Source organism: Ovis canadensis, chromosome 2 (assembly GCF_042477335.2).
Source record: "Ovis canadensis isolate MfBH-ARS-UI-01 breed Bighorn chromosome 2, ARS-UI_OviCan_v2, whole genome shotgun sequence".
NCBI classification, from domain to species: Eukaryota; Metazoa; Chordata; class Mammalia; order Artiodactyla; family Bovidae; genus Ovis; species Ovis canadensis.
Genome location: NC_091246.1, coordinates 41,295,620 through 41,320,939, shown reverse-complemented (window position 1 = coordinate 41,320,939; position 25,320 = coordinate 41,295,620). Strand labels below are relative to the sequence as shown.

The following is a 25,320-nucleotide window of genomic DNA, read 5'->3' as shown; positions in this document are numbered from 1 at the left end:
TCCATCTACTGCCATATGGAAATAAAGTCTAACTATTTTTTTCTTTGATAATCTCCTTGCAAATAGTTTTTCTCTTGATCTTCAATTCTTTCCTCATCTTCTCAGACCTTTTAATGGTTGGATGTTGGTGCTCACCCAAGAGGTCAAAACCTGCTTTCTACTATCCGTTGTGCAAAAGCCGGTGGGCTCTTCAGGTATCTATTGTCTGAAGACTTAATCCAGAATAAGGTGAAAAGTTCCAGGATGAACCTACAAAACAAGCCTGGACAGGGCAGGAAATATGAGTTTGGAGCATCTTGCAGCTGTAGAAAGTAAGGAGGTTCCCAAACAAACCCAACCTCACATTGATGGGAATGTGTCAAGCAAACAGAGGGATCAACAGAAGCACCTCCCAGTTTCCAAAAGAAAAATTTGAGCAACAAAGTCAATAACGTGGTTTTAGACCATAGCAGAAAGTATCAGTTAATATCCAGAAGCCCATGTTTACGTAAAAAGTGATTGAACAAGGAAATTACTGTGGGAGAATAGACAAATCTCTCTTAAAGAAGAATCAGAAACTTGATGCAGAAATTCACCCCCCTCCCCAGGAGGTAGAGCATAGCACCCCACCTTTGAGCATGGGCTGTACTTCATGACTTTCTTCCCAAGAGTAGATAGAATAATATGGAAGAAAGAAAAAAAAAAAAAACTTACAGTGAAGAAGGCTGAAAAATGTTGCCTCGGTGAGATGGTCCAGGTTAACATCAGTAATAAGTCATACTGACAATATGTTCTTCTGATATGATGCTATGAAAAATGACATTTGATTTTGTTGTTTTCTATCAATTCTTCATAACTCCAGTCTAAACATGAGAAAAACATCAGATAAACCTAAATTGAGAGACATCCCACAAAAAATCTGACCAGTATTTTTGACCAGTACTCTTCAAAACTGTCAAGGTCATCAGAAATAAGGGAAGTCTGAAAAATTATCACAATTTAGAGGAGCCTCAGAAGAAATGACAATCCCATGGACAGAGGAGCCTGACAGACTATAGTCCATGAGGTCACAAAGAGTCAGACACGACTTAGTGACTGAAAAACAACAACAACAAAAGGATATAAATTGAAAAGTCATATACAAATAAAAGGAAAATATCAATTTCAAAAGTAATCAAAAAGAATAATTTATCACAATGTTATCATTTCATTATTCAAAAGACTTTTATTAGCAACAATATCTAAGGCAAGAAAACAAGAATGACTATAAATTTCTGTTGAAATTCTAATTTTGAACTTCCTTTATTCAAAGCTATCTGGTAATATTTACCAAAAGCTTTACTTCCCCCCCCCCCCATTGTTAATAGTGAAATTCTAACTGTAGTGAATATCCCAAGTGAAATTTCTAACATAGATGTAGATTAAATAAGTTCCTTTTGTGTCTTCCAGGAAAAAAGTAAAAATATATACTGTAAAAGAAGATATATTAGAACAGGAAATGCTCATGGTCATGATTTATTTTTATGTGAAGATGTAGAGTATAGGACAGTGCATACCAACTGTTAATAATACATAAACAGAAGATCCAGGACAGTAAAACTATAAGGATATATAGTAACTCGTATACCTCTGAATAAGGGGAAAGAAGGGAAAGTATGCATTTTTTTTCAATTAATTTCATTTTATAACTGGAGAAAAAGTCCACCAAAATTTAAAAAAAAATAACTTGACAATTATCCTGCAATTAAAATAAATAAATTTTAAAAACTATACTCCAATATAAAATAAAATTAAAAAAATAACTTGAGGGGACTTCCCTGGCAGTCCAAGAAAGACTTCACTTTCCAATGTGGGGAGGCTGGTTGGGTCCCTGGTTGGTGATCTAAGCTCCCGCAGGCCGAGATTTTTGGATCTTGGCCAAAAAAATAAAATACAAAACAGAAGCAATATTGTAATAAATTGAATAAAGATTGTTTAAATGGTCTATGTGAAAAAAAGCTTGAAAAATAACTTGAAAGCAAAATTTTTCATAGAAATTCAGCTTTATCAGTATTTATTATTTTGCCTGAAAGGACTTTTGGGTTGCTGGGTAGAATGTGAAAGATCTGTAATTTTCCCCTCTACCTACCCCTCTACCCACCACCAACACACACTCAATGGGCACACATTTAAGTCACATGACAAATACTGTTTTTCAGGAAGCTTATGAAGAAGAATTGTTGTATCAACTAAACCTAAACAGAAAAATTTTAATAATTCACCTTCTAAAATCAAGGTAAGTTCTATGATAATTCAATACCTTATAGATGTATTAGTCTATAGTATCCTAGTTTTCATAAAAAACTTCTGGTAAAGTGCAGTCCTTAAGCCCTTCTTATGTATATGTAATCTGAATTCTAACTCTTCTAAAATAAGCTTGTATCATTTCAACAATTTAATAACATTTAACAACAATTATATACACTGCTCTCCTGTTCCTAAATTACTTCCTAGCTGGGGCACCTGGAGTATGCTCACTTTAAGAGCTCATACATTAATGCTTTGTGAATCAGTGGAACAAAAGAAACTTGAAAACTAAATTTTTTAAAGTGACTTTTAAATTGTTGAAAATAGACATTAAATAGAGTTCTGCTAGAGAGGACTCTAAGGGATGGGAAGAATTTAGTTTATCAAGTTACTTTGTGTACCTTAAATAATTCTAATGCATTAAACTTTCTTCATTAGCTCTCTTCACAACTGTTGCTGCTGTTTTTGTTGAATTTCCACTTCTTTTCTGTTGGTCCTACACACAATAGCTCTTCCTCCCAGACTCAAACATTGAAATCATGAAGAACTGTCAAATGAGTAAAATATAACTCATGAAGAATTGTCAAATCAGTAAAATATAAGGATAACTCCACTGAAGAATTGAGACTCTGGCCTATTAGCTAAAAAAATTAAGTAAATTAAATAAACAACAACAAAATCTCCTTCCACTTTGAGTCTCCCACTGGACAAATGTACAGAAATATGAACCTAATAACATACTTATATTGATAATTTGTTCAAAATCTGCATATTCTAACATCCTCAGGACGGAAGGACGCTAACATTTATTGAGAAATTTCTATGTGCCTTTCCTCAAAGTTCTCTTTTAGTCCCCTAAAGTTCTGAAAGTGTTAACCTCTGCATCCATTGAAATGTCCACATGGTAATTTACGCTGATTGATATTTGAATGTTAAACCATACTTGCATCCTTATGATAAAACCCTCTTTGCTGTATTCAGTTCACTTAGATTTTGTTAAAGGTTTTTGAAACCATGTTAATGATGAATATTATTAAGCATTTCTACATTTTTGTGGTTTGTCACTTTTTTATATTAACATTATGTTGGCCTCAAAAATGAGTTAGGAAGTATTCTCTCTTCCTATATTTCCCAAAAGATGTCAGTTTTAGAATGTTTGATGGAATTTATGAATGAAACTACCTGTGCCTTGAGGATTTGTGTATGTGTGTGTGGGGGAGTGGTTTTATTATTACAAATTCAATTTTATTCAGAGAGGGTTATTCAAATTTTTTTACTTCACTTTGTATCAGTTTTAAATTGTAATTCACAAGAAAAATGTACATTCATGTAAGATGTCAAATTTTTGGTATAAAGTGTTTTTTATAATATTCTTTTATTATTCCTTTAATATCTATAGTATCTGATAACACTTTTATAATTTCTAATGCTGGTAATCTGAGTTCCCCATCCTTTTCTCTTGACAAATATGAAGAGGTTTATCAATTAGTTCATCTTTTCAAATAGCCAAAATTTGGATTTGTTCATTATTGCTCTAATCTATTTATTTCACAGAATCCATCTATTATCTTTATTATTTAATTTTTCTACTTATCTAGGGTTTACTTTTCTCTTTTTATGGAAACATTTCATCTTTTCTGTCATAAGTATTTAAACTATTTTAAACCATAATATTTCCTTCAAGTATTAATTTACATGCATCTAAAAAACCTTGACATGTTTTATTTTTATTATCATTCTTTACAAAATATTTTCTAATTTCTTTTGAGACTTCTTCTTTGACTCATGGATTACTTAAGCGTGTGTTATTTACTTGATACCAATATCTGATAGTTTATGGTATAACCTTTGTCAAGATTTGTATGATATCATTTTTTTAATAAAAATTTATTGCAATTTGTTTTATAGCCAAACCTGTGTTCTAACTCATTAAACATATCATATGCCCTTGGGAAAAAAAAATATTTTTCAGTTACTGGATGAAGAGTTCTAGGTTAATAGAATTATTTAGGTCTTTTATTTTTACTTACATTACTCTTTTATTTGTTCTGTCAATTGCCAAGGGATGAGTATTAAAACATCCAATTATGATTGGAATTTTTATCCTTTGAATTTTTTAAATAATTGCTCTATGTATTCTGAAGCTTAGCAGTTAGATTCATTCATACTTATTATTGTTTTTTCTTTATGGTGGACTGACTCTTTTCTCATTATGTCATTATAAAATGTCACTCTTGCTGGGAAGTGTATTTTACCTGATATTAATACAGTTTAGCTCTGTCTTCACATGTTTACTGTTTCCACAATGTACGGTTTTTCATCCATTTTCTTCAACCTACCTGTGCTTTAACATTTAAAATGTGTCTCCTGTAAGATGGCAAGTGGTTGGTTGCTGCCTTTTAGTGACTTCTGACACTATTTCTAATTGGAAAGTCTGATTGCTAATTGGAAAGTTTAAGCCATTAACATTTAATGTAATGAATGATACATTCTAACGTTATGAATGAATGATTTGGTTGTATTTAATTTGTTTGTCTCTGTTTTTGTTTCTCTGGCTTTCTTTTCCTACTCTTCTTTGGATCTTTGAATTATTTGACTTCTTTTTTACTTTATCTACTGGCTTTTTGTTTATCTATTGTCTTTTTAGCAATATCTCTCTGCTTTAACTTAAAGTTTTTATTTTAGAGATTAAAATATATATTTACAGTTAATATTGTATGAAAGTGAAGTGAAAGTCTCTCAGTTGTGTCTGACTCTTTGTAACCCCATGGACTGTAGTACATGGAATTCTCCAGGCCAGAATACTGGAGTGGGTAGCCTTTCCCTTCTCCAGGGGATCTTCCTAACCCTAGGATCGAACCCAGGTCTCCCACATTGCAGGCGGATTCTTTACCTTCTTTATCAGCTGAGCCACAAGGGAATATTGCATAATTTTTTATAAAATGTAAAAACTGCAATCATTTTAAGTCCATGTGTCATATGTACATGATACATATATCTTAATGCACATTAACCCAACAAGTACATAATTTGATAAAATATATGCTATATATATATACATGTATCGGAGAAGGCAATGGCACCCCACTCCAGTACTCTTGCCTGGAAAATCCCATGGATGGAGGACACTGGTAGGCTGCAGTCCATGGGGTCGCTAAGAGTCAGACAAGACTGAGCAACTTCACTTTCACTTTTCACTTTCGTGCATTGGAGAGGGAAATGGCAACCCACTCCAGTGTTCTTGCCTGGAGAATCCCAGGGATGGTGGAGCCTGATGGGCTGCTGTCTATGGGGTTGCACAGAGTTGGACACGACTGAAGCGACTTAGCAGCAGCAGCAGCATATACATGTATATCATATATACATATATGATATATAATATCACAAATATTTTGCATTAATTTTGGCACTTAAGGCAAGAGATTTTTCCTTAGATAATATTTTTCCTAGGTTCTTCTCAAAATGATGCAGTTTTAGAACTTCCAGGATCGTTTCTGTTTCTTTTGCTGCCTGTACCACACCCTGAAATCTAGATAGAGAGTCTTCTCATGTGACTGGGATTGATTTTGCTTATCTTTAGCATAAGAGGATCTTGCTGAGAATTGAAAGCAGCCTAGAGGCATCCAGAAATGGTATAGACCTAGCAGAAGCAGAAGATATTAAGAAGAGGTGGTAAGAATACATGGAAGAACTGTACAAAAAAGATCTTCACTACCCAGATAATCATGATGATGTGATCACTAATCTAGAGCCAGACATCTTGGAATGTGAAGTCAAGTAGGCTTTAGAAAGCATCACTACGAACAAAGCTGGTGGAAGTGATGGAATTCCAGTTGAGCTGTTTCAAATCCTGAAAGATGATGCTGTGAAAGTGCCGCACTCAATATGCCAGCAAATTTGGAAAACTCAGCAATGGTCACAGGACTGGAAAAGGTCAGTTTTCATTCCAATTCCAAAGAAAGGCAATGCAAAAGAATGCTCAAACTACTGCACAATTGCACTCATCTCACACACTAGTAAAGTAATGCTCCAAATTCTCCAAGCCAGGCTTCAGCAATACGTGAACCATGAATTCCCTGATATTCAAGCTGGTTTTAGAAAAGGCAGAGGAACCAGAGATCAAATTGCCAACATCCACTGGATCATGGAAAAAGCAAGAGAATTCCAGAAAAACATCTATTTCTGCTTTATTGACTATGCCAAAGCCTTTGACTGTGTGGATCACAATAAACTGTGGAAAATTCTGAAAGAGATGGGAATACCAGACCACCTAACCTGTCTCTTGAGAAAACTGTATGCAGGTCAGGAAGAAACAGTTAGAACTGGACATGGAACAACAGACTGGTTCCAAATAGGAAAAGGAGTACGTCAAGACTGTATATTGTCACCCTGCTTATTTAACTTCTATGCAGAGTACATCATGAGAAATGCTGGACTGGAAGAAACACAAGCTGGAATCAAGATTACTGGGAGAAATATCAATAACCTCAGATATGCAGATGATACCACCCTTATAGCAGAAAGTGAAGAGGAGCCAAAAAGCCTCTTGATGAAAGTGAAAGAGGAGAGTGAAAAAGTTGGCTTAAAGCTCAACATTCAGAAAACAAAGATCATGGCATGCGGTCCCATCACTTCATGGGAAATAGATGGGGAAACAGTGGAAACAGTGTCAGACTTTATTTTTTTGGGCTCCAAAATCACTGCAGATGGTGACTGCAGCCATGAAATTCAAAGACGCTTACTCCTTGGAAGAAAAGTTATGGCCAACCTAGATAGTATATTCAAAAGCAGAGACATTACTTTGCCGACTAAGGTCCGTCTAGTCAAGGCTATGGTTTTTCCAGTGGTCATGTATGGATGTGAGAGTTGGACTGTGAAGAAGGCTGAGCACCGAAGAATTAATGCTTTTGAATTGTGGTGTTGGAGAAGACTCTTGAGAGGGAGTCCCTGGGACTGCGAGGAGATCCAACCAGTCCATTCTGAAGGAGATCAACCCTGGGATTTCTTTGGAAGGAATGATGCTAAAGCTGAAGCTCCAGTACTTTGGCCACCTCATGCGCAAAGATTCATTGGAAAAGACTCTGATGCTGGGAGGGATTGGGGGCAGGAGGAGAAGGGGACGACTGAGGATGAGATGGCTGGATGGCATCACGGATTCGATGGACATGAGTCTGAGTGAACTCTGGGAGATGGTGATGGACAGGGAGGCCTGGCGTGCTGCGATTCATGGGGTTGCAAAGAATCGGACACGACTGAGTGACTGTACTGAACTAGAGGCATCTCTCTCACATAATAAGTTTTATCTGTTCTCTTATTAGAATAAATGAATCTCACCATCTCCCTGTCCTCTTTTCCAGGGAGCTTTTAGCCTTAAATTACAGTGAGACGTACTACTCCACGAAAGGAGAGGAAATCACCAAACATCCTCAGATCACGGTATCTTACAGGACCTTCCTCTATCTCTTCTTTGAAAATATTATTTCCTTGCATAATTTTGAAACCATTCTAGCTTTACAAGTAGTTGCAGAAAGTGTTACATCAGAATCAGAAAGTTGTGGGAAGTGTTAGTTAAAAAATAATAATCATAAATAATTTTTAAAAATTTTAAAAACTGAAGAGTTAATTTGGTTCTATCAGCTCATGAGATCTTCTAAGCATTACTGTTCACTTGCTCTTCCCACTAATACTGGTCGAAGAGTGTGGGAAATAAATAGAGTAAGTATAAAATTTAAAAAAAGAAATTAATCTTGCTTTGGCTACCATCACTGAATGATCCTAGAATAGAAGCTATGATCCTCTGAATGCTAAAGGAGGTTGATTACTGCCTAACAAGCAAATTAATGACTGCTAATGTATCTTATTGATTTCTCAGTACCAAAATGGTGTTACGTCTGGAAGAAGGGTAAAGCAGGACACCAAAGAAGTATGAGGTACCCTGATGGAGTAGTAGTTAAGCTAAAGGATAAAACTTAAAGATCTGAAACTATTTTAAAACCTCCATCTATTTGACTCTTATGTAAATCCAATCCCCTTGCCTGGTGCTTCTGATGCACCAACGCTGAGTCCTCTCTTTCATTCTCTTAATGAGTTTTGGTTCATTTATTATAGCATTATTTCAGTGGATACAACTTCTGTTTTTATATTTATTTTCCATTTCAGAAGATGCCCACTGCAGCCTTCTAGCCAAGAATGACTTTATTCTCTCTACCAAATGTATACTTTTTAAACCATATCACCTCTATTGAAGGCAGTTATCAGCTATGAAATCTAAGTCATCATGCACTCTTTGCAAAACAGAACAGTAAGAAAGCTGGGTTACATTCTTCTACAAAGGGAATGGATATTAGTCTGTAAGGGTCTGAGGTCTAGGGCCATAAAAATTGTCACACATAGACAGGAAGTGAACAGAAGGAATTGATGGAAAGAGAAATTATCGGTGGAATCACCATGAATGGAGCACCAAGGAGGAAGTAATAAAGATACCAAATGATCGAAGCAGAGAGGCAGGGAAGTCATGAAGGAACCTGGTTAGCGACTGAGACCTAATTTTTGTGATCATCAAAAACTTTGATTTGCTTTCATATGCAACAGGGGGAAATGGATAATGATAGCACAGGGAGGGTAGTTTGATAGAGGTATTAAGATGGATGAAGGGATAATATTTCTAAGGAAAAGGGTCACATTCTGAGGTTAGCATCAACTCATAGACTGTTAAAATTGTGAGGGAAGAATTTATATACTCTTTTAAACAAAATAATCAAGCAATTAAAAGGATTCTAAAGTAGCTTTAAAATCTTCCAACACAAGAATGCAATGAATGAATGCAATAATGAATATATCTTCCAACACAAGAATGCAATGAACAAATGCATTCATGAATATGTGTAATTTCTGAAAATAAAATAATGATTATTATGAATATAAATGTATTATGAATATAAAATGTATAGATATTAATATTTATATAATATCCAAACATGTACTTATGTCAACAGCCTCTTCATCTCTTTTAGGACCACTGTTTTTACCAAGGATCTATCTTACATGAGTTTGATTCTGCTGTCAGCATCAGCACATGTCATGGTCTGAGGTATGCACCATATCTTTCTACTTAAATGAGTTATTCTATGAATTTTCAAAGACATTCTCTTTTATTTTTTTAAAGACACTTCATACAGAAAAATTAATGGCAAAAGATACTGTATATTTTTGGCATGAATATCCAATCTAGCACATTTTTTATGTTCATTTTAGACAAAAAGATACAACATGCTCTAAACAAGACTGATTTTTCAATATATGATCAAGGAATTCAGAGCTGGAAGATAAGTGAGATTCATCCAGCCTGGCCTCTCATTTTATCAATCAGGATACTGACATCAGAGATTTGTTCCTGAACATTCATTTTGCTGGTGGTTGAACTCTGTCCCAAAATGAGCCTTCTACTTCCTAATCCTGTACATTCCTACCACATCACAGCACAATGCTTCACAACTTTTTACTAAATTAGGCAGTGTTTCCAGTCTCTGGAAAGTAAAAAATCAGAAGTAAAGCCGATATAAGTTGTCTCTAGATCTTGGGCTCAAGGACAAAGGAAGAAGATGTTGGGAAGCAAAGTAGAAAAACAAGAAACTTGTATGTTCATTTATGAGGATTTTATGTGTTCAGTTTTCAGTATTTCCAAGAATAAAAAACCCTTTAACAACACAATTACCACATAGCAGTGTCTGTACCTTCATATATTTACTCTTTAATTAATACATACAAATTCACAAAATTTTTGCATGAACTCAGACTTGCCAGGGGTCCTCAACCATGAGTGGGAATTGCTACTCTACTCATGCTTCAGAAGAAAGATGGAGCTGTCAAACTTCTGAAATCCAGATGAGTTGTCTCTTAGCAAGGAGTCACATGCCATATCACCTCTTGTTGTTGTTCAGTCTCTAAGTCATGTCTGACTCTTTGGTGATCCCATGGACTACAGCATACCAGGCTTCCCTGTCCTTCACTATCTTCAAGGATTTGCTCAAACTCATGTCCGTTGAGTCAGTGATGCCATCCAATCATCTCATCAGTATATCACCTCTTATTCACTCAGAATACCTGGCTACCTGCTGACATGAGGCCGTGACTCCACTGTTTCCCTTTCTTACTTTTTAAATTTTATTTAATTGGAGGATAATTGTTTTATAATATGTTTCCCTTTCTTAAAGAGGCAAACTCCATAAAGTGGAACAGAGAAATACTGTCCTAGAAATATCAATAACCTCAGATATGCAGATGACACCACCCTTATGGCAGAAAGTGAAGAGGAACTAAAAAGCCTCTTGATGAAAGTGAAAGAGGAGGGTGAAAAAGTTGGCTTAAAGCTCAACATTCAGAAATGTTTGACCATTTTTCCAGTGGTCATGTATGGATGTGAGAGTTGGACTGTGAGGAAAGCTGAGCACCGAAGAATTGATGCTTTTGAACTGTGGTGTTGGAGAAGACTCTTTAGAGTCCCTTGGACGGCAAGGAGATCCAACCAGTCCATCCTAAAGGAGATCAGTCCTGAATATTTATTGGAAGGACTGATGTTGAAGCTGAAACTCCAATACTTTGGCCACCTCATGTGAAAAGTTGACCCATTGGGAAAGGCCCTGATGCTGGGAGGGATTGGGGGCAAGAAGAGAAGGGGACGACAGAGGATGAGATGGCTGGATGGCATCACTCACTCGATGCACATGAGTCTGAGTGAACTCTGGAGTTGGTGATGGACAGGGAGGCCTGGCATTCTGTGATTCATGGGGTCACAAAGAGTCGGACACAACTGAGCGACTGAACTGAACTGAACTGAAAGTAGCAGTAAAATGAGAGAGATTGTAAATAGATATTGTATTCCCAATTTCCACAGGGGGTTCTTCAGGGTGAGAGATCAAAGATATCTCATTGAACCAGTGAAATATTCAGATGAGGGAGAACATTTGGTGTTCAAATATGACCCCTTGATTCAGCAGCCTGCCAATTATTCTTGTACAGAGCTCAACTTTACCAGGACAACTATTCCAAAGGATAATACTAAATCCCTGGAAGAGTCCAAAATGGAAGTGAGTGCTTTATTTTAAAATCATTTTTATCCCATGTCAAATGCCTCTTATTTTCCTTCTCATCTCAAAAGAGAGATTATAAGCCTAATGAAAGCAGTGTATATGCTACCTGAATCTGACTCTTCACTGTTTGAAATCTGAAATGTCAAATTTTGTTGTTCTTATCTTTATAGAAAGTGTTCATTTCCTATAGCAAATCTTAGTTTGTCTCACCAATTTCAAAGAAGGTGGATATCTACAACCCTAAATATATAGATTTATAGTATTAGAGCTAAACGTGGTTGGAAGGAATGAAATTTACACCTTGAAATCTCTCCTAAATATTCTTTTCTATCCTTAGTCTTTCTTGCCACAGTTTTTGGGGGAGGAATTGTTGGTGATAAACCAGATTATCTCCCTCACATCAAGCCAAATAGTCTAACTGTTAAGGTAGAATTTCTAGTGGAATGACACTACAATGATAGTCTTCTGTGTTTTAGGCTTTTCTATACTAGCTCATTGGAGAAGGTGATTTCACCCCACTCCAGTACTTTTGCCTGGAAAATCCCATGGGCGGAGGAGCCTGCTAGGCTGCAGTCCATGGGGTCGCGAAGAGTCGGACACGACTGAGCGACTTCACTTTCACTTTTCACTTTCATGCATTGGAGAAGGAAATGGCAACCCACTCCAGTGTTCTTGCCTGGAGAATCCCAGGGACAGGGGAGCCTGGTGGCTGCCGTCTATGGGGTCACACAGAGTTGGACACGACTGAAGCGACTTAGCAGCAGCAGGGGTAGCAGCAACCTACCTCATATCATCTTAAATCTCCCCGAGGTGTTAGCCTTAAGATCTGTGAGTATTTGTCTTCTTCACATATCCATGGTTTAGGCTGTGTCTGAAACTTTCTAGATGCCTAAGAGGGGTTTTCTGATTAAATTAATCAATTAATAAATGATTAGTTAGCTCAGAAAAGAATAACTTAGTCAAATAGGTGAATGATATGCCTCTGGTTTATACTCAAGAGAATATGCATGTACCTAGCACCTGATACTGAAGGCTGAAAACTTAGAATTCCCTGGAACTGTGTTTTATAAAATAAAGATCTATAATTAGCAATGTTTTACAAGTTTCCTTGGAATTGAATTTCAACAAAGGGAGATTGGGAGACAGAGGAGTAGAAGGAATACAGTCAATCCTATTGACTGGTTATATGTCCTGCTCTCAACTATAGATGGCCTTTTTTACATGAACTCACTTAGTAAGTGTTTACTTTATAAAAGAAAAAAAAAACCTAAATGTTAAAACCTGTATTCATGATTATTTACTTATAACTCTTATTTTACCTGAAAGACTAAACAAAGAAATGAAGGAATATAAAATATGGAATGTTGTTTCAGTTTCACTAAAACCTGATGAATAGAGCCACATGTTTTAATAACATGATGGGTTTTATTTACCTAAATTTCTAGAATTATTAGATATACTCTTGGACCTCACCTTACATAATATCAACATTTTTCACCTTGAAAATTTTAACTTAAAATGTTAAGATAAGAAATATTAACCATACTTCATTCAATTTTGCATTCATTTCCAGAGCAAGGAAAAAGAAAAGCATATTGAACTATTCATTGTTGCCGATGATAATGTGGTAAGTTTTCACTTAAACATTTGCTCTCTATTGTAGTTGTGATTTTTTAGCAAAGAGAAAGTAGTATTTTCATCAGAATTTAATTCCAGGTTCAGAGTTCTGTTTTTAGCTTCCCCGGACATATGTAAGAGACTGGGAAGAGTTGACTCATTGGAAAAAACTCTGATGCTGGGAGGGATTGGGGGCAGGAGAAGGGGACGACAGAGGATGAGATGGCCGGATGGCATCACCGACTCTATGGACGTGAGTCTGAGTGAACTCTGGGAGTTGATGATGGAGACGGAGGCCTGGGGTGCTGTGGTTCATGGGGTCGCAAAGAGTTGGACACAACTGAGCGACTGAACTGAACTGAACTGATAAGGTCCTTTGGGTAAACAGCAGACTAAGCCAAAGTAGAACCCTCCCTCTTCATTATAAACATAAGGAAATGATAAACAACTTATGAAAAAAATTGAAAACATGTTTACAGTCTGTACGTGGGTTTGTGCTCAATTGCTCAGTCGTGTTTGACTCTTTGCCACCCCATGGACTGTAGCCCGCCAGGCTCCTCTGTCCTTCCCAGGCAAGAATGTTGCAATGTGCTGCCATTTCCTTCTTCAGAGGCTCTTCTTGACCCAGAATTGAACCTGTGTGTCCTGCATTACTGGCAGTCTCCTGCATCGCAAGCAGATTCTTTACTGCTAAGCCACCAGGGAAGCCCAAGTGGAAAGAAGTGGGGTGGACCAGTTTCTTGTCCTTCTCCATCATATCTCTGGCTCCAGGATGATCCTTGATTATATGCTCCTGAGCCTGTGGCCACCATGGATACAGGAGGGCTGATAAAGTTGTTGTTTTTTTGCAATATAGTGGTTGCTATGTAGCTTTAATAAGTCTTGTTATAAATATGGACTCTAAAGCAGCAGTCCCCAACCCATTTTGGCACCAGGAATTGGTATCTTGGAAGACAATTTTTCCATGGACCAGGAAACGGGGAGATGGTTTCAAGTGCATTACACTTATTGGGCACTTTATTTCTATTATTATTACTTTAGCTCCACCTCAGATTATCAGGCATTTGATCTCAGAGGTTGGGGACCCCTGCTTTAAAGAACAATTATCAGTTGGCTTAATAAATAAGTATAATGTTATATAACGTAATGTGAAGAGGGAACAGAGTTATAAAGAAACACCTTAAAATAGTGCCAAGTTAAAGCTGCCTTTAGAAACTGCTATATCTGGTTATTTTATATTAAAAGTGTATTTCTGCATAAGTTGTCTAGATTTTTCAGCTCACTGGAAGGAAAGCCAATGAATTTTTTCTTTGAAATATACTATGATGGGAATAATTTTGTTGAAATTGCATTCAGTTTCTATGATCGATGAATGTTAATTGAATGTCTATTTTTCCAGTATCGCAGAAATAGTCAACCTCACAGTAGACTGAGGAACCGAGTTTGGGGAATGGTCAATTTTGTCAACATGGTAAGATTTGACACAGTTTGAATCAAGCCAAAAACACAAATGAAAGAAACTTTAGGCGAGATCTCTGCTGGATTTTTGTAGTAATCCTGATACTGATACAACCCAAAATATAATTTACCAAGGTGGCTAATTAACAAAATTCCATTGGGAAAAAAAAAAATCAAAGCAACAAATGAATCACAACTGCAAGTTTTAAGTTTTCTAAGTAAATGACATTTAATATTTAGATAAGTTTCAAACATTCATTACTAAGCACAAAATTTACAAGGCAGTGTACAAAGACTTGACTACCCACCATGAATAATAAAACCCATTCTTTCAAATTACTGTTCCGTGACCTTGCATTGTATAGCAAAAGGGCTTTCAAGCACTAATTTATAGTCCATCTTCAGACAGAGAGATCAGGGGAAATATTTCTATAAAAAGCAGCAGAATGATTACTTTGTCTAACTTAGAATGAACTAGAACCCTTTTAAATGAATAATACTGTGAGTTTTACACATCTTTTAAAAACTGACTCCTTTTGAGTTAGCCAGCTCCTTTACTAGGATAAAGAGGGCCCCCCAAAAAAACACTGTAGAAATCACCCCTTTTGGTCAGTGATTTTTTTCATTCATCAGCTGATCTGTTTCTAGTTTTTCACTAGAATGTTTGGGAACCTCAACCAGCCCTAACTGTGCACTGAATTCCCGGGCTAAGTGAAGCCACCAGTTTTGCTCTGCAGATAGGGGAAGTCATGAGCTGACCTCTATTCAAATTCTACTGGGCCTAGGGCTGTTGAATGGGCTATGAAGATTCCATGGTGAGGGTCCCTGGTCAGACAGATTGAAGTCTATATTTAGCAATGAGCGGGGCTGCAAATCAGATTCTCTGCTTGGGCACAGCAGGAGAAGCAGCTCTGAAGCTGGTAAAGCTCTGTTGGCTGTCTTAAGTCAAATTGATCCCCTTTCCTAGCTGAACAGGATCACTGACTTGGCTTGAAGACTATTAGCTGCCCATCTCTTAGGCTGAGCACTGCTGGGATGCCCATCTTTCAGGGGTTTTCACCAGTCCGGAAGGGGCTTTGCTCTGGGGGAATGTCAAGGGCTGCTTCTCCTATTTCTTGCAGTTATCTTTATTACTCCCCGAACATGGATCCAAATATAACACAGATCTATCTCCCTCCTTGAGTTCCCATCCCTAAACTGTTGCACATTGCTGAATTTGTACTAAATATTTTCAGTTCAGTTCAGTGATATTTTCTTACTGGAAGAGAATATATCCAGAGAATGGCAAATATTGTTTCCATTTGCACTCGATTACAATTTTATGAACCTGAAGTCCACCCAAGAAGGTAGAGAGTCCAAAGAATCAGATTAAGAAAAAATCTTACAGGACCTAACTCATCAAGAAAGACAAAGGAGTGGACATCTAGTTAGGTTTGAGATCATGGTTTAGCTTAAGAGTTTATGAAAACCATAGTTCTTCATGGTTATGAAATGACCATGAATCATGATTATTGTGTTGGCACATGAAATTCTATATAGTCATATTATGCAGGTTAAAAAAAGTGAAAAATTAATACACAATTATTATTATAGCAATGATGTGAATATTAAACTTATTAATAATCAGTTACATCTTCTATGAATATTATCAAGTTGACCTCTCTATTTCTGTTCTTAACTCAGTGTCTATAGTTTATCATCCACTCCTCCTTTCAACTGACTTGTACTGGCTATATTGAAATATAAAATTAATTTATCACATAGTTCTTTGTCTCAAAATCTTCATAATATTTGCTTTAATTCTTTCTGTCCTGGCATCAAAGTATCTATCAACTATGTGTTTACAAAAGCAGATGGGAATAAGGGTGAGAAGGCTTGAGCTACAACTATTTTTGTCTGCTTCGAAGCTTTGAGCAATTCCCAATAAGTTTTCTTACACAACAAAGTAATTCCAAAAATCAAACATGGAGCACAAACATGACACCTAAGTTACTATTTTTTTTTCTTTTTAATTTCTACAACTTTTTATTGGTGGAAAATTTTAATCATATACAAAGTAAGCAGAACAGTATAATGAACCTCTATATATCCATCATCCAATTTCAACAATTATCATCATTCTACTCTTTGTCAATATCACTAGCCAATGCCTACCACTTGCATTATTATTATTGTACTTTTACAAGTTTGGGGAGGTAAATTCAATACTTTGAAATACACAAGTCTGCATTCTTCTTCTTCTTCTTATTTTACAGGTTTGAGAGTAGTAAGTTCAATAGTTTGAAATGCACAAGTCTTAGCTATAAAAATTTGAATAATGAATCCACCTATGTGAGCCACACTCCTATGACCATAATAGAATCCATTTCCCACAAAATTCCTGTATCCCTAGGAGTAACCTGCTGGCTCTCCACACCACTTTTCTGAAAAATTTCACTGTAGATTAAGTCTAAGAGCTTCACACAAATGGAATTACACCATGTGTCCTCGTCTGTGTCTGACTTCTCTTGCTTAGCACAGTGCCTGAGATGCATTCATGTTGCTGTGTGTGTATTGGTGGTTTGTTCTCTGACATTTCCAGGTAGTTTTCTAGGGTATGGAAATCACAATTTGTTCACGCATTCTCCCATTGATATTCATTTGAGTAGTTTCCAATCTAGGCTACTGTGAATGAAGCTGTTATGAACATTTTTGCATAAATCCCTTTGCAGACAATGCAATATCAACATTCTAGTCTACTTCCAAACCAACTCATGACCTCAGTAGAGATATGGATAAGGAATATTCATTCCATTGTGTGCCAGGATTCATAAATTCATTTTTTCAGGCTAGGTATTATCTCAGAGCTTTACTTATGTATTTATTTTAGACATATCCTGAGCCCAGTGCCTATCAGAATTATAATTCAAAGAGAATCTGATGTTTTTAGTCAAGTTTCTTGGTTGGCCATGGCGGTTCACCCAATATTCTGGATGACTCAACCTCATATTCTGTTTCAATACAACTATTTATAAACTGAGGCCTGAACTTTTGACTATGTACTTCACACATCAAAATTACTTTTTTAATATAAAGAAATATAGTCACAATAAAGGATCCTTCTGCAGTTTGACATTGTGAAAAATTGTTTCTCCTTTGAACAGATTTATAAAACCTTGAACATTCATGTGACATTAGTTGGCCTTGAAATATGGACAAATGGAGACAAAATAGAGGTAGATTCAAACATAGAAACTACCTTACTGCGTTTTTCAGCTTGGCAAGAAATAATCCTTAAAAAAAGGAAAACATTTGATCACAGTATGTTACTCAGGTATGTAACTGCTCTATTTTTCTGCATATTAGATGGATTATTTTCAAAAAGAAAATAATGCAAACAAACTAAAATATTTTTAAAGCAGTTGACTTTTGGATAAAAGCCACAGGAATAAAATATTATGTGTGGTTATAGAAAATTTCCAAATGACCTTGTAAATGATCTTTTTCCTAATAATGGTCTTTCAGCATCTCTTTTGATGTCCTTACAGCTACTATGTAAGGGTGGTACCAGCTTTACCTATTCCATCTACCTGTAATCCCAGTATTTCTCTTAAGGCCTACAAAACAGCCCACAAATACACTTTCTAGAGATTTCTTCAAGAAAATTGGAGCTATCAAGGGAACATTTCATGAAAGGATAAGCATGATAAAGGACAGAAAACAATAAGGACCTAACAGAAGCAGCAGAGATTAAGAAGAGGTGGCAAGAATACACTGAAGAACTATGCAAAAAAGGTCTTCATGACCCAGATAACCATGATGGTGTGATCTCAACTAGAGTCAAGCATCCTGGAGTGTGAAGTCAAGCAGGCCTTAGGAAGCATTACTATAAACAAAGCTGGTGGAGGTGATGGAATTCCAGCTGAGCTATTTCAAATCCTAAAAGATGATGCTGTTGAAGTGTTGCACTCAATAGGCCAGTAAATTTGGAAAACTCAGCAGTGGCCACAGGACTGGAAAAAGTCAGTTTTCATTCCAATCCCAAAGAGGCAATTTCAAAGAATGTTCAAATTACCGTACAGTTGTGCTCATTTCACATGCTGTTAAGATTATGCTCAAAATCCTTCATGCTAGGTTTTAGCAGTATATGAACAGAGAGCTTCCAGATGTATAAGCTGGATTTAGAAAAGGCAGAGGAACCAGAGATCAAATTGTCAACACCCATTGGATCATAAAGAAAGGAAGGGAATTCGAGAAAAACATCTACTTCTTCTTCATTGAATATAGATCACAACAGACTCTGAAATATTCTAAAAGAGATGGAAATACCAGCCCACCTTGCCTGTCTCCTGTGAAACCTGTATGCAAGTCAAGAAGCAACAGTCAGAACCTTACATGGAACAACTGACTGGTTTAAAATTGGGAAAGAAGTACAACAAAGCTGTATATTGTCACCCTGCCTGTCACATGCAGAGCACATCATGCCAAATGCCAGGCTGGATGAATCACAAGCTGGAATCAAGATTTCCAGGAGAAATATCAACAACTTCAGATATGCAGATGTGTATGTGTGCTAAGTTGCTTCAGTTGTGTCCAGTTCTTTGTTACCTTGTGGACTGTAGCCCACCAGGCTCCTCCTCTATCCATGGGATTCTCCAGGCAAGAATAGTGGAGTGGGTTGCTTTGCCCTCCTCGAGGTGATCTTCTTGACTCAGGGATAGAACCTACATCTCTTAGGTCTCCTGAATTGGCAAGTGGCTTCTTTACCACTCACACCACCTAGAAGCCCAGATATGCAGATGATACCATGCTAATGGCAGAAAGTGAAGAGAAACTAAAGAGCTTCTTGATGAGGGTGAAACAGGAGAGTTAAAATGCTGGCTTAAAACTCAACATTCAAAAAGTAAGATTATGGTATCTGATCCTATCAATTCATGGCAAGTAGAGGGGAAAAAGTGAAAGCAGCAGCATATTTTCTTTTCTTGGATTCCCAAGTAACTGTGGACGGTGACTGCAGCCATGAAATTAAAAGACTTGTTCTCCTTGGAAGGAAAGCTATGACAAACTTAGACAGTGTGTTAAAAACTATAGAGACATCATTTTGCCAACAAAGATGTGTATAGTCAAAGCTATGGTTTTTCCATTAGTCATGTAAGGATGTGAGAGTTGGATCATAAAGAAGGCTGAGTGCCAAAGAATTGATGCTTTTGAATTGCAGTCTTGGAAAAGACTCTTGAGAGTCCCTTGGACTGAAAGAAGATCAAACCAGTCAATTCTAAAGGAAATTAACCCTGAATGTTGGAAGGACTGATGCTGAAGCTGAAGCTCCAATACTTTGGCCACCTGATGCAAAGAGTTGACTCATTGGAAAAGACCCTGATTCTGGGAGGGCAGGAGGAGATGGGGGCAACAAAGGCTGAGATGATTGGATGGCATCATTGACTCAAAGGACATAAGTTTGAGCAAACTCCAGGAAATAGTGAAAGACAGGGAAGTCTAGCGTGCTCTAGTCCATGGGGTCACAAAGACTCAGACATGACTTGGTGACTGAACAACAATAACAACAGCATTATCTCAATGTTAACTTTCAGTCTGAGCTCAGAACTATGAAGCTTGCAAGGCGCATAGTCAGAGCTTAGGTTTAGTTATTTGGCAGACTGATGAGCAAACCAGAACTCCAGATATCATTTCTGGTATCACAATGACTGTAACACATAGTTCCAGGGGAATAACTGTATCTGGTTTAGTTTCACACATTCAGGTACTACTGTGTCCCCAAATCATGGGGGGTAAGCTGAAATAGCATCATGACCTTCATAGCAGGCAAGGACCATGCCTAATCCATTGATGTATGTCTTAAAATACTTAATAAGTTAGTCTAGGAATATTAATTTGTTTTATGTAGACAAACTTTTACTTCCACGACTGTCTCTTATTCTGAGCAGTAGCTTCACACACTAATACTATGTCTACAAATAGGAATATGGGGAGGGGAATGCTAAATGTTTAACTGACCATCATATTTGGAACTTCTTATATGTTGGGTTTCTTATATCTCTTCCTTCTATAGTCACATAGATCTAGAAGCGATTGGATACCGTATATGACATTATCATGCTGTGACTTTTGGTTTTCAGTGACGATGAGCTAAGTTAGAATCCAGATGGTGCTTTCTCTGGTGGTTCATCTCCATAGCTGATATCCTCTCAAGATCCCCAGAGTCTGGAAAGATCAGAATCCTAAATTCTTCCAAGATGCATAGTCAAATACTAAGACTTTTAAATATAGGGAGAAAAATATTTCAGTAGTGAAGACAGAAAAATAGCATCTCTTCTTGATGAAAAAATTTGAAGACTGAGAGTGGTCGCCTGACCTGACAACCTTTTTTGTATTTGAACTCTCCGTATTATACTCTGAGTTTCCTTGGTGGCTCAGACGGTAAAGAATCCGCCTGCGATTCGGGAAACCTGGGTTCAGTCCCTGGGTTGGGAAGGACCCCTGGAGAGGTAACAGCTACCCACTCCAGTATTGTGGCCTAGAGAATTCCATGGACTGTATAGTCCATGGCATAGCAAACAGTTGGACATGACTGAGTGACTTTTACTTTCACTTTATTACACTCTAAGAATGGCCCTCCAACCTATGATAGTTCTTTTTAGAGTGGTAAAACTCTAAATGTTCTTCTTGAAAGCATATGAGATTTGGGCCCCTTTAGAATACACATCTACATCTGTCTTTTTAGACAATCCAGGAATAGGCCTTTTTTACATGACAAGTGTTTTTAAAATATCTGATAATAGTTATCAAATTCTCTATGAGTTTCTATGGTTAATTATTTTTGTTTTAATTTCCAAGCACAGCAAACTAACCATGATGCTGAGTCTGTTCATGATGCTGCATTTTCCCCTCTGAACCCTTTTAAATATTTCTGTCTTTTAAGTGACCTTATCCAAAGTTGAGTGTAGGGCAACCTAAAGTTAAGTCAAATGGACTCTGACCTTATTATTATTTTTTTTTGGAAAGGGCATTTTTATAATTTAATTTCAAGATTACATTGACTTTCTCAATGCCTCTAAAATGCCACAGGTTTAAAATGAGCTTGATATCAACTAAGGTCATCCTCCATTTCAGAACTCCAGGAAAAAGAAAAGGTGCTTTTCATGTACCAGGGTACTAGCACTGGGGGGTTCACTTCACTTCAGTCTTTGTGTTAATGGAACTATGGGTTTATTTGCATCTTGTTCATAGTGGAAAGTGGCTCTACGCACAGGCGCATGGAACTTCTTATCCAGGGGGGATGTGCCTGCCCTATTATTCCTCCAGTGTTGTTAAGGTGAGCTGTGTTTTATTTATGTTACATTACTTAATTAGAATGTTTACCTTAAATTACTGTAATTTTCTGTATTCTATTAAAAGGAACCACGTATGCATCTTATCATATATTCCCATCAAAATATGTCATGATGAAGCTGTCTTGTTTCTTTCTTAAGTGGGAAATGTATTATAAAAACTATAAATACATAATGAAGATAAGCCAGTGCTTTTCAGAATCTAAAAGAACATTGGATTTTGGATGATTCTTCCTGCCTTTGAAACCTTCTCTAGCATGATAAAAATAATCACACTGATAGAGTTTTGGTATATATTTCTATTTTTTTACAAAGTCAAATATGAAATCTGAAGATTTCAGTAGCAACTTTCTGTCAAACTCCTATTAATGGTATAAGCCTACTTCAAGGTTCTTACGTATGAAAAGCGTATTAAGTACTTATGTTAATATATGAATTAACATACAAAAACTAAGGAAGCTCTTTTGCCTATTACATATAGTTATTTATAAAGACGTGATGTACATAAAACTTGATGGCTGGTTTAGCAAGTGAACATAGTTGCTTTTATTCAGGAAATGTATAAACTACTTCAAATATCATATCTAGATGGCCTTACCATTCAATTTTAGCAAGCCTACCACTTACAAACTGCCAACACCCCTTGTTTACCTGATCCCTTCCCAAGTCACTAGGCTTCCAGTAAATTCTGTCCAAGTAACCCTAAGATAAGCTTTAAAATATCAAAATTGATTTCCTTTAGTGTCTTTACCTAGTTGTTGCTATGCTCAAGACAGTCTTGTAAGACCTTGAACTTAAAAGCTAGTACTTATTAAGATGACTATCTGCTTTTTCATTCCCATGGTTCTTTTAATGATTATGATTTTGCCTATAGTATTTCAGAAATAAAATTTTGTATAATAGAGTCAAATTAATCTAATATAGGCTGTGCACTCCAATTATGACATTATAACCCATCCAGGATACATTTTAAATGTCATATGAGTAAGATGAAATTACCAAATTTAGGGGTATTTTTCCTTTATAGTAACCTGATTCCCACCCCTCTTCAGAAATTAAAATTTTCCACTAACATAGAAATTAAAATATAAAATAGAACTAAGAAAAGTGATAGTAATCAACGCTGCCTTTGACTTTCCATTACTGATCTTCTGACTTTTTTCACAGTAGTAACTCTCTCCTCATGATTGTTATCACATTATTGCTTAATGTGAGATTATAAATGGAAAACCCTAAACTCACATATTTTTATTTTTATGCCCTTTGAATATCTAGTAATAGGAGATAATCAATAATGTTTATTTTACTGTTAGGATGTTAATTAATAAGTTTGAGCTATTTGTAAGAATGAGTCTATATAAAATCAATAATGACTATTGCTTCACATACAAAAAATACAAATGTTAGAGTTAGAGACCATAAAAAGGTTTTGTCCAACTTCATTATATAAGTGAGGAAATTAAGGTGCAAGAATGGAAGATAATTAAGTTCTTAATCTCTCAGATAAGATACTAATTAGCCAGAAGCTAGAAACCAGATCTTAGTGACTACTTCAAAGCTTATGTACTGTAGTGTGCTATTTTATAGAAGTTTTTAATGTAAGTTTTTTTGGCCTCAGGATCTTTTACCTGACGTCAGTGCAATTGCAAGCAGAATGGCACACCAGTTGGGGCATAACCTTGGGATGAGTCATGATGATTACCCGTGTACCTGTGCTTTGGAAAAATGTGTGATGAACAGTGGTGGAAGGTGAGATTCCAACAGTATGAGAAAATATTTCGATATCGGAGGAATGACTTTGATTAAAACTCAGTGTTATAGGGCTATATGGTTATTATATGGCTATGGTTTCCCTGGTGGCTTAGAGGGTAAAGAATCTGCCTACAATGCAGGCAGCCCAGGTTTGATCCCTGGGTCAGTAAGATCCTCTGGAAAAGGGAATGGCAACCCACTCTAGTATTGCCTGGAGAATCCCATGGACAGGAGGAGCATGGTGGGCTATAGTCTATGGGGTCACAACGAGTCTGACACAACTGAATGGCTAGCACTATGGTTATTATCTGGAATTTTCCTAATATATCCCGGGTAAGAACTTAGTAACTGATATCTAATTTTACATCATTATCTACATAATTAGTAATATTTGGGAGGGAAACACACCATCTCCCTCAAATGTCTTCAAGACTTTAAAAATCCATCTGTAGTTAATCATTGTATCAATAATAATGAGCAGGGAGTCAAAACCAGAGGAAGATAGAAGGGAGGTGAGTTTCAATTTAAAAAGAAGTATATCGCATTCCTAGGATGTTTATGAAAATAAGTTGCTTCAAGAAACGTTATGGAGAACAGTTTTTGCCAGGTATCCTGTTAGCTAGTGCTTACTTTTTAAAAACTTGAACATGATTCAGTTCCTGTATTGAGAAGCTAGTAATCTTGCACACGTGATAGACAAAAATATAGATTATCTCAAGTGGAACAATAAGAAGTGACATGGAAACAGCAGGTACAGTTGGCCTAGATGTAGGCTTCAGGGGGCTTCCCAGGTAGGACTAATGGTAAAGAGCCTGTCTACCATTGCAGCAAACACAAGAGACGTGGGTTCAATACCTGGGCTGGGAAAATTCCCTGGAGGAAGGCATAGTGACCCACTCCAGCATTCTTGCCTGGAAAATTCCATGGACAGAGAAGCCTGGTGGGCTACAGTCCATAGGATCGCAGAGGTGAACAGGGCTGAAGTGACTTAGCATGTACACACACAGGCTTCAGGAAGCATATTCTGGAAGATACATAGTCTGAATGTTTTCACTAAACTAGCCTGTGTTGGCTGTATTTCAAAAAGACATTTCATATAATAAAGAGCCCAGTTCCTGCTCTGCTGTAACAGTAAGGCAAGAATAAGAAAGGTAAATGGACTTTGAGTCCATCATTTCTATTTGTTTTGTTTTGGCTGCTCTGGGTCTTTGTTGCTGCGTGGGGGCTTTTCTCTAGCTGAGACGAGCAGGGACTACTCTCTAGGTGTGGTGCATGGGCTTCTCATTGCAGTGGCTTCTCTTCTTGTGGGGTACGGGCTCTAGAGCACGGGTTCAGTAGTTGTGGCACATGGACTTTGTTGGCCTGAGGTATGTGGAATATTCCTGGATCAGGAACCGAACCCACGTCCCCTGCATTGGCAAGCAGACTCCCAACTACTGGACCACCAGAGAAGTCCTCTCTTTGTTTTTTTGTTCTCATTTCTTCATAGAATTTTCACAGCTGTTCTACCACTATGCATTGATATAATTAATCTTTATTTTTAACTTGTCCTATCTCTAGCATTCCTGCACTGAAATTCAGTAAATGCAGCAAAACCCAGTACCAGCAATTTCTCAAGGATTACAGGCCAACGTGCATGTTCAATGTTCCATTTTCTGACAAGTTTTCAGATTACCCATATTGTGGAAACAACAGGTTGGATGATGGAGAGGAGTGTGATTGTGGCCTTATTCAGGTATTTGCCAACAATGCTGTCTTTCAATTTACAAAGTGCCAACTCAGCTAGAACCTAGGCAGGGATGTAGCCATTA

General features: G+C 36.9%; 1 protein-coding gene across 1 annotated transcript in view; it reads left to right on the top strand.

The window, feature by feature from the left end:
* Positions 1 to 25,320, top strand: part of ADAM7 (ADAM metallopeptidase domain 7) — a 61,178-nt gene that overhangs the window by 3,038 nt on the left and 32,820 nt on the right. The window contains exons 3-12 of the mRNA XM_069573697.1: positions 2,178 to 2,254; positions 7,623 to 7,701; positions 9,279 to 9,355; positions 11,159 to 11,351; positions 12,928 to 12,981; positions 14,371 to 14,442; positions 17,573 to 17,742; positions 21,657 to 21,741; positions 23,376 to 23,506; positions 25,070 to 25,244. Coding sequence (XP_069429798.1) covers positions 2,178 to 2,254; positions 7,623 to 7,701; positions 9,279 to 9,355; positions 11,159 to 11,351; positions 12,928 to 12,981; positions 14,371 to 14,442; positions 17,573 to 17,742; positions 21,657 to 21,741; positions 23,376 to 23,506; positions 25,070 to 25,244 — 1,113 coding nt within the window. The remainder of the gene's footprint in view (positions 1 to 2,177; positions 2,255 to 7,622; positions 7,702 to 9,278; positions 9,356 to 11,158; positions 11,352 to 12,927; positions 12,982 to 14,370; positions 14,443 to 17,572; positions 17,743 to 21,656; positions 21,742 to 23,375; positions 23,507 to 25,069; positions 25,245 to 25,320) is intronic.